Source organism: Artibeus jamaicensis, unplaced genomic scaffold (assembly GCF_021234435.1).
Source record: "Artibeus jamaicensis isolate MK-2021 breed Jamaican fruit bat unplaced genomic scaffold, CSHL_Jam_final scaffold_804, whole genome shotgun sequence".
NCBI lineage: Eukaryota > Metazoa > Chordata > Mammalia > Chiroptera > Phyllostomidae > Artibeus > Artibeus jamaicensis.
The window spans coordinates 2,769,973-2,783,694 of record NW_026522055.1 but is presented as its reverse complement, the minus strand read 5'-3'; the positions used below and the strand labels follow the sequence as shown (position 1 = coordinate 2,783,694).

Sequence of the window (13,722 nt, the reverse complement as noted above, 5' to 3'; positions counted from 1 at the left end):
CAGAGGATCGAGGTTCGATTCCCAGTCAGGGCACATTCCTGGGTTGTAGGCCAGTTCCCTGCAGGCTATTTCCCAGCAGGGGAAGCACTAGAGGCAACCCTACATTGATGTTTCTCTTCCTCTCTCCTTCCCCTCTAAAGATAAACAAATAAAATCTTTAAAAAAAAAAAGTAACTTGTTGAGGTGCTTAAAGTTTATTAAGAGTATTCCTTGCCCTCCCTCCAAATAATAAGCCCCTTAATTTAACTCCTTAAAATAATTACTCCCTATTTGCTATAGAGAGAATGTCTCACTCAAATCCGTTCATTGAAGCCTAACCCCAAATGTGATAGTCCTAAGAAGTGGGCATTTCAGAGCTGATTAGGTCATGAGGAAGGAATCCTCACGAACTGGATTGCTAACCTTACAAAACGCAACCCAGAGGGCTCCCCTGCCCCTTCTTCCACATGAGGACACAGAGAGGTCTTCTGTGAACCAGGAAGTGGGCACTCAATACACACCCATCTGCCAGTGCCTAGATTTGGCTCTCTGCAGCTTTTAAAACTCTAAGAATTAAATTTCAGCTTTTATAACCACCGAAGCTCTGGTATTGTTTTGTAGCAACCAGGACAGCCTAAGACTATGTCAATTTCATGAGTGTATATTGACATTTTCTTAATAGATTCGCTGGTGTGTGTATAGGTGTCTCTTAGAAATAAGATAACCCCACTACTCTTTAATGGTCTCTCCAGGACACCATGGCCGTCTTCTCTTTTTTGAGCAATACAATTCTCAGCTTGTAAAAGACAACCAGATGCAACAGATATATTGAATATTTGAGGAAAACTCAATATAAATTAATGAATCAACTCACTTTAAGGCTGGTGTTCTGTAACTCCCTCTGCATAATATGAAATTCTAAAAGTTTATGGGAGATGCCCTGGCCAGTGTGGCTCAGTTGGTTAGTGTTGTCCTGTAACCGAAAGGTTGCCAGTTTGATTACCAGTCAGGGCACATACTGAAGTTGCAGGTTCAATATCTGGTCCAGGAGCTTATGGGCCAAAAATAGAAATGCCTTATGGGTACCCCAGTGCCTCCGTTTTCAAGAGATGGTCACAAGCGCAGAGCTACTACTTAAGTTTTTAGAAGCTGGTACCTATCCAAAGACAACTGGGCATGGGATGCATTGTATCTGTCAGCATGAGCAAAAATAAATAAATAGATTGTGCCTTTGAGTTGTGAGACAGGGACACCTAGGGTATAGTCAGTTTCCACGAGGTCCGGTGTCCATATTGGTAGAGAAGACCCTAGAGAGCTTTAAGCTGAATCTTAGGTTGAATGTACTTCAGATGTGTTTTGGGGAAACATACAGTTCAGTCTGTCTCTTGTGTTTCTTCTTTTTTTTTTTCTTTTTTTAAATTTTAATTTTATTTAGTTATTTTTCAATTACAGTTTTTTGTCTATTTTTCCCATCCCAGCCTCCCCCTCTTGTGTTTCTTCTTACTCTCACACTACTTCCACCATCACATAAAAGGCACTACAAACATATACTACACCATATACACCACAAAATAGGGCTTTTATCCTGTATAAGTCTGCTGATGTTGGATAAGCCAGTGCTTATGTTTTAAATAACAAAAATATAGCTTTCTACATTTAAAATAAAATTCTATTATTAGGTCATTAATGTAATTTTATGGCTTTAAATTTTTTCACTTCTTGATTGAGCACAGGCTTGCAAAACAAACATCGCTGGTTTGATTCCTAGTCAGGGCACATGCCTGGGTTGCAGGGTTCCCACCAGGGGCCAGTTCCCAGCAGGGGATGCACAAGAAGCAACCATACATTGATATTTCTCTCCCTCTCTCCTTCCCTTCCCTTCTAAAGATAAGTAAATTAAATTTTAAAAAATTAATAAATAAAAATAAAATAAAGTAAAATGTATTGCTCTTTTATGTTATAGAAAAGTATAAAGAAAGGAGAGTTAGAAAATAATATTATGTTTAAAACAGCAATAAAAGTACTGTGTTTTTCAGACTATAAGACGCACCTTTCTCCCCTGACCCAAAATTGGGAAGAATAATGGCTGTTAATACTGCTGTTGAGATCTGTTTATATTTACATTGGTGAAGTATGTTATTTATGTTATTAAATATTTTACCACATTTTTTACTTCAAAAAATTTTCCCTATTTTCCTCCTCTAAAACCTAGGTGCGTCTTATGGTACAAAAAATACAATAAGTAGTCTAGACTGTAGATGAAAAGCAGGGGACAAATCTATGGGTAAATGCAAAATCAAAAATGTTCTTAAAATTACACTTTTAGGGTTTCCAGGACAAGTGGCTACTGCTTTGGGAGGCTCGGCCTCTGGGGCCTGCTGGTGGTGACTGCCTAGGGAGGTGTGGCAGCTCACGGGCAGGTATACTGATGATGAAGGACTATGAGTTTTCAGATCTGCTGGAGAGACTACAAAGTTCTGGTTGTTATGGTACCTTTAACTGGGTTCATACATTTGAAGTGGCACAGAACCAAAAGCAGCCCTGTTTTCCAAAAACCTAACATGGAAAACATTACTGAGTTACATACTCTGGCACTTACAAGTCCTCAGAAGGAATACATTCAGGAGTAATTGCAGGGTTGTATTCTTCAGAAAGAAGTGGCTTTGAATTTGAACTTGATATTGAAAGAAGAAATGAAAAAAACAAGTTAAAATAGAAAAAAATATCTTCTTGTAATTGGAGTTTCTATCATAGGTGTCCAAAATGGACACCTACAGATCATTTTCCTTCTGCACAAAGTACATACGTAGTGCAGAGGCAAACAAAAGAGTATCAAAGAATAAAGAAAAATAAATATTTGAAATTACAAATGTCATTAAATCATTATATGCTGATAAGATTTTTAAACATAAGCATATTTAATTTTATTTAAAAATGTTGCATATTAAGACCTTTGCTCCTGAAAAATAGTTTTTAAATTTATTTTTTTATTGATTATGCCATTACAGTTGTTCTATTCCCCCCCTTCATTCCCCTCCACCCTACCCCCTCCGTCCCCACCATTACCCCCCTTTAGTTTATGACCATGTGTCTCGAGTTCTTTAAATTCTATATTTCCCATACTATTTGTGCCCCCCATCAATTTTCTATCTACTGTCTATGCTACTTATTTTCTGTACCTTCTCCCCCCTTCTCCTCCTCCCACTCCCCTGTTGCTAACCCTCCTTGAGATCTTCATTTCTATGTTTCCACTCCTGATCTAGCTGTCCTTTTAGTTTGCTTTTGTTTTAGGTGTGGTTCTTAATAACTGTGAGTTTGCTGGCCTTTCACTGTTCATGTTTTTTTAACTTCTTTTTCTTAGATAAGTCCCTTTAACATTTCCTATAATAAGGGCTTGGTGATGATGAACTTGAATTTGATCTTATCTGAGAAGCACTTTATCTGTCCTTCCATTCTAAATGAAAGCTTTGCTGGATAGAGCAGTCTTTTGAGACAGTCTGATAGGAACTCCTTTGTAGGTGACTGTCCCCTTAGCTCTTGCTGCTTCTAGGATTCTCTCCTTCATTTTAATCTTGGCTAATGTAATTATGATGTGCCTTGGTGTGTTTCTTCTTGGGTCCAACTTCTTTGGGACTCTCTGAGCTTCCTGGATTTCCTGGAAGTCTACTTCCTTTGTCAGATTGGGGAAATTCTCCTTTATTATTTGTTCAAATAAGTTTTCCACTGGTGGCTGTTCCTTTCCCCCTTCTGGTACCCCTATAATTCGGATGTTAGAGCGTTTAAAGATGTTCTGGAGGTTCCTAAGACTCTCCTCATTTCTTTGAATTCTTGCTTCTTGACTCTTTTCTGTTTGGCCATTATTTGCTTTCTTCTGGTCCACTCATTGATTTGAGTCCCAGTTTCCTTTCCATTACTATGGGTTTCCTGTGCAATTCCATTCATTTCGATTAGTTTCGCCTTCATATGTTTCTCTAATTTGTGGCTATAATCAACCAGTTCTGCGAGGATCCTGATCACCAGTGTTTTAAACTGTGCCTCTGAGAGTTTTGCTATTTCTTTATCGCTTAGGTTTATAGGCTCTGGGGCTTTGAGATCTTCTTGAGCCATTTTTGGTCTGTTCTCGCCCGTTAAGTATGAGTGGCAGAGCCTTGGACTCTCAGGTCGCTGGGTTGTGATGCTGTATGTGGGGGCGGGGTCAGAGCGGGAAATGGCGGCGCCCTGTGTTGCCGCCTGCCTTGGGGCCTGCTCAGTCCCGTAGTCTCACCGCCCACTCCCTCGCTTGTCTGTCTGCGCAGGAAAGTGCGACCACAGTCAACCCGCAGCCCTGCTCCCTCGCTATTTCCCCACGGTTGCTCGCTGAGTCGCTTACTAGGTCCAACCCTGTGCCTGGGTTCCGCGCGCCCGAGTCCGTCTGACGGAGTTTTTATGTGCAACTCTGCTCCAACAGCTGCTGGTTTCGCCCCTCTTACCGGTCAGGCTAAAGAATTTGTTGTTATCAGACTTCCGAAAAGTTCAATTTTCTGTGTTCTGGCTGTGTTTTCTGTTGCTAATATTTAGTTGTCTCTAAACTTGGTTGTGAGAGAAAGCATGGCTTCTCCATCTATGCCTCCATCTTGGCAGAAGTCTCCCTGAAAAATAGTTTTTAAATGTTAAAGAGGAAACTATGGTTAACAAAATAAGAGCTGTCTTCACAAATTACCACCTAAAGTTAAGATGTCTCATTTAGAAGCTAAAAATCTGTCACTGTAAAAGTGAACCACTGATTAGTGAGAGAGTCGGAATCAAATTTTCTGTCTCTAAATGAAGGTAACATCATACTATAGTCCTTCAGGTAGGCCAAAGCAGCTGCAAAATAGCCTGGGAGGCTCTGTGTGGACAGCTTCATAGTCGTCAGCCATGTTTGCTAACCTTTCGATTGCCCATTCCATTTTAAAGATCCTAGCAACTTCCTTGCAGAATCCTGTATGGTGCTTCAGGGACTATGGCTTATTCACAGCCATTCTTTGCTGTCATCTTATTGAAAATGTTCAGAGAATAGGCTTGACACCCACCACAGTCATTATATAAATATCTTTTGACCTCTGCAAAAGAAAAAAAATGATATATTTAACATTTAACTTATATATAAATCTATGCAAATACTTAATGAATTACCTTATAATACCACCAGTTAACACATTACATATAATTCGTGTTTTTCACATGAAAAAAATCATAGTGTCACTTATGCAATTTACCTGAATTATGAGTACTAGGCAAATAATACCAAAACCTAACATGAAAATAAGCTAAAATTTTGATAAGTATTATCCTTTAGGAACAGAACTTAAAGTGACACTGGTATTCTTTTGCTTGTGTCAGAAAGAATCTGAAAAGAAACAGCCAAAAGGAGAAGAGATGCATCTTAAATAGAAAACAGTCCACTACTACATGTTTACCTAATGGATCTCTACATTATGCATCTCACCAAATTAAAGTTTTTAATGTTAAATAGATATATGTATTTTTAAAACTTTATTTTTAGAGAGAGAAGAAGGAAAAGAGAGAAAAAGAGAAACATCAATGTGCAGCTGCCTCTACAGTGTCCCCTCACTGGGGATCCAGCCAGCAACCCAGGCACGTGCCCTGACAGGGAATTGAACTGGCAACCCTTTGGTTCGCCAATCAGCACTCAATCCACTGAGCAACATCAGTCAGGGCTAAAATACATATATTTTTATTTAGTTATTTTTCAAGTACAGTTTTGTTTATTTCTCCCATCTCAGCCTACCCTAAAATAGATTTTTAAAATACTTATTTTTCACTTACAATTGACCCACCATTATTATTATTTTAGTTTTAGATGTATAAAAAATCTTTCATTTCTGACAGTTCAAGAGTAAGGAGTGATTGTGTTACTATAGGTAGTCATCTAGTTATTAATAAAAAAAAAAGGAAAGAAAGAAAATAAGACATTGAGCTTAATTTACTAGAAAGCTGAATCAAATAGTAAGCTTAAGCCCTGGTTGGTGTGGCTCAGTTGGTTGGAGTGTCGTCCTGTACACTGAGAGGTTGCAGGTTCAATTCCCATTTAAGGCACATGCCTAGGTTGTGGGTTCTATTCTTTTTGGAGATCCTACAAGAACCAACAAATGTTTCTCTCTCACATTGTTTCTCTTTCCCCCTTCATTTCTTTCTAAAAGCAATTAAGAAATGTCCTCAGGTGACTATTAAAAGAACAAATATTAAATTTACAAAACTGGGAAGCTAAACTAGATATTAGGATAACATTCCATTAAGCCCTCGAGGAAGCTATCTATAAAGAGAATCATTCACACACTCCAGATTACCTTAGGGAAGACAATCTACAGAACACGGAAGAAATCTCCCCTGCAGGACTCCAGCTGGTACTGGTTTATCTCTGGAAGAGGAAGCAGAAAAGTCCTCTGATGGGCAACAGAAGCCAGGTGGCAAACTAGAACTTTTTGAATTGTGCAATAGAAGTTGAGATGGCACAGGGAGAGGTTACCTTTGATCTTGCGCAGCAAGAGTCAAAATGACCCAGGAAAAGGACTGGTTGGGAGGAGGGCCCAACTCAAGTCCCAAAAGAATCAGGAAGGTTGGTTGGATGGTTTGAATGGTACCTTGTTCTTACCAAGAACCAAGTAAATATATGGAGGATTAACAGGAGCTTCCTGGCTATTGTTAGAGCCTGCCCACCCCCTACACCCACAAGCGTATGTTATTTTCCTTTACCTGAATACAATCTTGCCATCACATTTAAACTTTTCCCCAAATGTGCCATTTGAAATTCCTTATTCTGGACACTGCAAAAAAAACACCTTTTCACTGGCAACAATTGGGTGCCAGAACTACTGGTGAAAAATGGCCTTGGACCTCAGAGGCAGTAGGGAATAGTGAATGTACATTAAATCTGTTTCAGCAGCCAAGGTTTGAGCTCTATACACAGGCTCAGATATCAGGGCCTCCAAACTATCAGCCCACAATGCATCTGAACCCCAGGTGCTTACTCCCAGATGCAAGAGGCATTCGATCCATGTTTCTTTCCCCCTCTGTCTCCCTCCCTTCCCTTCTCTCTAAAAATAAATGAAATCTTAAAGAAAAAAAAAGGCCCTGACTAGTGTGGCAGAGTGGATTCAGTGCTGGCCTGTGAAACAAAGGCTTGCTGGTTCAATTCCCAGCCAGGACACATGTCTGGGTTGCAGGGTCTGTAGGAGGCATGCGAGAGGCAACCACACATTGATATTTCTCTCCTTTCTCCCTTCCTTCCCCTCTAATAAAATCTTCAAAAAAAAAAAAAAAAGACTTGTGTGCACTGGCTTCCAGCAGCTAACAAGAAAGTTAAAATTGCAGCGATGTTTACTCCATACAAATTGGGAAAACAGCCCAGTGGGACCACCATCTTACAGGAAGTGTAGCTGCCCCTACATGAACTCACTCTTGAGAATCTGAGCCGAGTTTCTGGCTGAAACTGGCTGGGAGGGGCTTTTGAACAGAGAATGTGGTTTAGAGAAGCTTTGATGGTAGAGGGGTGGCAGCCATGAGTGAGTCATGGGGGAAAGGCCACTAGAAACCAGTGAAAGCTAGGCAAGATGAGGTCCTAATGGGAAGGATGGCTCTTGGTGGAACTTTCCCTGTGGACCCCAGAGGAGACCAGTGGCCTAAAATTTGGGAAATATGACAGTGTACAGGAGAATAAGTCATGTTATAGTACATGTGCCAATTGCTAATAGTGTCTCCAAACTCAAAACCTCAAGAGTTTGGAGTAAGCTTTATTAACTGAGGAGGCACCAACTGAAAAGAAGGGAGATCTAACAGTGGGATTAGTTTAAGCGTTTTTCAGCTGGAAAAGGGGAGTGGGAGGGGGAGTTAGGGTAAGTTCCTATGGTATTCAGCCTCTTGATATCTCAAGGAGCAGCTTCTAGACACCATCTAAGGTCATCTGCATCAAGGGTAGTCTCCAGTCTCTATTATTTTTTGCAAAGTAAGCTTTTAAATTATTGCCCTGTGGCCATTTCTTTTCTATGAGGGACCAGACACATTGCATTAATATGTTCTCTAGTCCTTTAGAAACTGTTGGTTGTCCAGTAGGTCACAAGTTATTGACTCAGAAACTGGTCACAATATTGCTGAGCTCCACAGTTTAAACATTAGGGTAGGTTAATATAGCTAAAGTGTAACTAGTCCTAGTTAGGGGAACAGCAGAGAGTCTAACTTGTGGGGTATGGTTACAATAGTATCAGCAAAGTCAAAGTGTTGTAGGTCATACATATGGACCAACTGAACTTGGCATATATATTGAAAGACTGGAGAGAATGGAAAGGAAATACCTGTGTGTATGATACATAGGTATAGAGAAAGAGAAATTGCCAAACTACTTTCCAGAGTCAACATATTGTGTTCAATTCCCACCATCAATATCAGAGATTCCCTTTCTCTACATACTCCCTAGCAATTATTATTGTGATTTTAAAAGGAATAAGAAAAGATGAACCTAAATTTTTAACAGCTAAATGAATAAACAGTCCACTTATTTTTAAAAATTGTAAATACTCAAAACAATTTTAAATGCCAGTGTTACTAATATTTAAATACATACAAAGTAAACATGAAACAAACTTTAACCCTAAAAATTCATAAAGATTGAATGATGAATATTATTTAGAGTGGCAGGTCATGGAATAATAGCATTCTATTATGCTAACCTCTTTAAGTCTTATTTTTTACATCTATATAGTGTTGTTCACCACATACACCTTTAAATGGAGATATTATCATGCTTGTTATTGAATTCAAAAAGTATGCATTACATTTGGTGTGTTTTTATAGGGGCATGATTGAGTCTAGAGTATGTATATATATGTAAAGTAATAAAAATTTGGGGGGTATACAAGTTGAAATTACCCAGTTTAAACCTTATTCCCTTTGAGCCACCAATCAATTTAAATAACTGATTCTGTAAAATTATCTCTTTGAGAATGAACAGGTACTAGGATATTCATAGCATCAATTTTAATAACTGTAAAAAAATAATCTTGTGATTGCTACATGAACTATTCTAGCACTTCTGTATTCAACTTTTGGGTAACATCCCCCACTGTGACTGACCAATGTGTCCAATGGTATAACAGCAACACAGTGCAACACAGAGAACGGAAGTTGCCTTGCTGAGACATGTTGTTTTTTGGAACTCTTGTAACAACAGAAACCAGGCTATCCTCTTGCAGAATGGCAGCCATCCATTCCAGTGGAGGCTCAGATATGTGAAAAATGCCATCTAGACCATGCAGCCCCAGTTGAGACAGCCCACACCAGGAAATCCAACCCTCAGCGCACTAAGTAAGTAAATAAGTAAGTAAATAAATAAATAAATGAATGTTGTTTTTAGATACTAAGTTTTAGGGATGTGTAGTTTTGTGATGTAGTTTTGTGAAGGTAGCTAATACAGGTATGAATGTATATCAGGTAATTTGTTAAATAAATCATAGGATGTCTCTTCATGAACAATATGCAGACATAAAAAGAATGAGATATAAATTCATATAGCAACTATGGAAGACAGTAACAAAGATTCCTCAAAAAGTTTAAAAACAGGTCTACCATACAACCCAGCAATTCTGGGTAGAGGTGGTCAAAACATACAGATTTCCACTTATAAGATAAATAAGTTAAAAAAACCCATAACAACAAAAAAAGAAATAACAAATTGTTGACCATCATTAGCCATTATGAAAATGCAAGTTAAGCTCAAGATCATATACTACTAGACACCTATTAGAATGATTAATATAAATTATAATGATAATACCAAGTGCTGGGGAGGATGAAGAGCAATTAGAACTCCTATGTGTTGCTAGTAGAATGGCTAAAATAAAATATACTTCTTTATGGCCATACCATCCTGAACCAGCCCTATCTAGTCTGACCTCAGTAGCTAAAATAAAATACACTGAAAATATCAAGTGCTGGGGAGGATGTAGAGCAAGAAGACTTCACACTGCTGGTAAGAATGTAAATAGTACAGCCATCCTGGAGGAAAGCCAGGTAATTTCTTATAAAGTTAAACATAATTGACCATATGTCCCAATAATCACCACCTGCATATTTATTGTAGAGGAATGAAAATTTACATTCATACAAAAACTAGTATGCAAATTTTGTAGTATCACTATTACTTATAACAGCTGAAACTGGGAAAATACAAATCTCTTTCAAGAGTGAATGCCCTTATATGAAATGTTAGAAAGACTTATTTAAGAAAAAGATCAAACTATGAACGAGCAATAAAATGGTGATAAATACATACCTATCAATAACTGAATCTAAAAAACAAACTAAGCAAACAAGAACAGAGACAGAAGCATGGATATGCAGAGGGTTCTGATGTTTGCCTGATGCAAGGGGCTTGTGGAGGAATGGGTGGAGTGAGAGTATTACGAAGTACATACAGTTACAGAACAGCAATGGGGGTGTAAGTACAGTATACAAAATGGAGTAGCCAAAGAACTTATAGACACAACCCATGGACATGAACAATGGTGGGGAATTGCCTGAGGGAGTGGGGGTTGCCGGATGTGGCAGGCAAAGGGCAAAAAATTGGGACAACTGTAATAGCATAATCAATAAAATGTAACACAAAAAAAGTGCATAGGTAAACTGGTTCAACTAGTATATATACTATTCACAAATACAAATAAGACTATTTCAATTCAAATAATTCTTAAAAGCAATTTGTCAACTGACAAAAACATGAAAAACTTACATGGTCCCCATTAAAAATATAAATTTGTATAACTAAATACATTATTTATATAAAATCCAGTTATAAAAATGATTTTTACACCATTCATGAAATGACAAAATTATACCGATGGAAAACAGGCCAAGTAGTTGCTGAGGTAGGTTTGGATACAGGGTTGAACTTAAAAAGGGAAGCATGAGGGAGTCTGTTGTCTGAGCAATTTTCTGTCTTGGTTGCGGTTGTGGTTATATGAATGTATATAATAAGGTAATAAAGCTTAGAATTGCAAACATTAAAAAAAACACAAGTAAAATCTAAAGAAATCCAAATAAGATTAGGAGTTTTGTAACACTATACTACCAAAGTCATTTTCCTGGATTCAATAAAATATGGTTTTATAAGATGTTTTTACTGGGAAATGTTGGGTAAAAGATACTAGGGAAGTCTCTGAATTATTTTGTAAGTTAAGTAAACATTTCACAAAAATAACTTTAAAGGTGGTTTGTAAAATATTTGATCATACTTATAAACTTGGCTAACCAAGTACAAATATGTGTTATAAATCTAAAATACTCAGTTTTCTCTTAAACTATTTCTGTATGATACATTTATAATTAAGATTAGAGTCAAAGAAAAGTAAGAGCTAATCATATAGTGTGAGATGGTCATGGAACACTCCTGTATGGCATATAACAATAAAAATTAATCAGGAATAAGTAAAGCACATGATTTTTTAAAACTATGGAATTACTGACAAGGCAACTACAAAGGAGGCTCCAAGTATCACCTGAAAACACAAATCAGGTGAATTACCTGATGCAAAATAAAGTTAGACTTATTTAAAAAGCACTCAAACAGTATTACTTCTCACAGAACTTCTTTCCTTCGTGAGTTCTCTAATATTTGAATAAAGGTGCTCCAAATTCAGCATTTTCACAAAGTTTTAACTTCTGCATAATTTCCTAACAATAATATAGAACTTATCCATAAAATCCTGTAAAATATATATTATCCTCTTAATGTTTTTCTCCTACATGAACTCTGACTCTAATCAAGGTCTTCTGGCTGGGTAAAGACTTTTGCATGGTTACCTTATTTCTTTGGTTTTTTGTTTGTTTGTTCGATTGTGTTTTCATATTTCTATGAACAATGAACCCACTGATGATCTATGACAATCCCTGTTAATGAAGTCTATCTTCCTACTGAAGACTTTTTTCATCTCTGCATTCACAAAATTTGTCTCAGTATCCACTTTTCAAACATATATTGGAGGCAGACAGTTTTGCTGAGAATTATAATGAAGTTGGAAAAGCATCTTCACATTGCATATATTAGAGTGTTTCCACTGCATTTTCACTGACAGAAGATGTTATTAAGTAAGGATTGCTAAATGCACTACTACAGTTAGCATGTTCACAAGGTTTATATCCTGGGAAAATTCCACAATTTCCTTAGGACATACATCAGACAACAGGCAGTACTGTGTTTGCACTCTGATCTGCTAGAAACACTGACGTTAATGAGGTCTTGGTTGCCACAGAAGGCATTTCCACAAAGATTGCATTAATAAGGGTTTTATTACACGAGTTCACTTGTAAGTAATGCGCTGTGACTCTCCATTAAAAAAATTTCCAACTTGACTGTATCTACTCATTTCTCTTGTGTGCATTTTCTTATGTTTAAGAAGGTTTGACACTTGGGAGAAGGTTTTCTCACAAATGCTGCATCCATAGGGTTTCTCTCCTGTATGAGTTCTTTGATGGACATTGAGCCCTGACCTTCTAGTAAAGGCTTTCCCACATTCCTTGCACTCATAAGGTTTTTCTCCTGTGTGACTTCGCTGATGAATAATGAGAGTGTGCTTTGTGGTAAAACCATTTCCACATTCATCACATACATATGATTTCCCTTCTGTATGAATTCGCTGATGTATAGTGAGCTTGCGCTTCACGGTGAAGCCTTTTCCACACTCACTACATATGTAAGATTTTTCCCCTGCATGAGATCGCTGATGAACAATGAGATTACCCTTCACAGCAAAGCATTTTCCACATTCATCACATAAATAGGGTTTCTCTCCAGTGTGAGTTCGCTCATGTACAACAAGGTAGCGTTTCATGGTGAAACCCTTCCCACACTCACTGCATATATAGGGTTTCTCCCCTGTATGAGTTCGCTGATGCACAATGAGATTACTCTTCACGGTGAAGCCTTTCCCACATTCACTGCACACATAAGGTTTCTCTCCACTATGAGTTCGCTGATGTGCAATTAGATAGCGCTTCACAGTGAAGCCTTTCCCACAGTCACTGCATATATAGGATTTCTCTCCTGAATGGGGAGAGATGTCTGCTGATGTTTGCTGATGTCTGGTGAGACTACCCTTCACAAAAGAGTCCTTTCTGTATTCATTGGTTATATAGAGTTTGTCCTGTGATTGAGTTTTCTGATGTTTAGTGAGCATGACATTTCTGAAGGATTTCCCCCATAGATTACGCCCATGGGTTTTCTGTTCTGTATGAATGCCCTCATGATAAATGAGCCAAGGTTTTCTGATGCAGGCTTTCTCACCTTCAATGCTTGCTTGGGCCTTCTCTATTTTATAAGTCTTCTGATGCTTAACAACATGGAATTCACTGCTGCTGTGTTTTTCACTTTCAGGAATTTCAATTTCAGTGTACAGTTGTTCATGATTACCATGTAGAAAGGATTTCTCATCTGCATTAAACTCAACGGGGTTCTTTAGTTCATATCTTCTCTTCTGATTAATCAGACTTAACCTTGATTTAAAAGCTTTCCTACATAATTCCAGCATATGATTTTGCATTATGGCTACATTTGTTTTGCTCAGATGAATAGTATTTCTAAGTGCATTCTTTTCACTGAATTGTTGCACGCTCTTCCGAAGCCTTTGGATGTGAGAATGCTCTTGCAGGCAACTGTCAACTTTCCTGATTTCTAGGAAAAAAAGAAAAACAAATTTCTTCAGAGAATGTCTTAGA

General features: G+C 37.9%; 1 protein-coding gene across 1 annotated transcript in view; it reads right to left on the bottom strand.

Moving 5' to 3' along the window:
- Nucleotides 1–6,385: 6,385 nt before the first annotated feature.
- Nucleotides 6,386–13,722, bottom strand: part of LOC119038465 (zinc finger protein 432) — a 44,163-nt gene continuing 36,826 nt past the window's right edge. Inside the window, exon 7 of the mRNA XM_053659688.1 lies at nucleotides 6,386–13,678. Within this exon, the coding sequence (XP_053515663.1) occupies nucleotides 12,309–13,678 (1,370 nt within the window). The 3' untranslated portion in view covers nucleotides 6,386–12,308. The remainder of the gene's footprint in view (nucleotides 13,679–13,722) is intronic.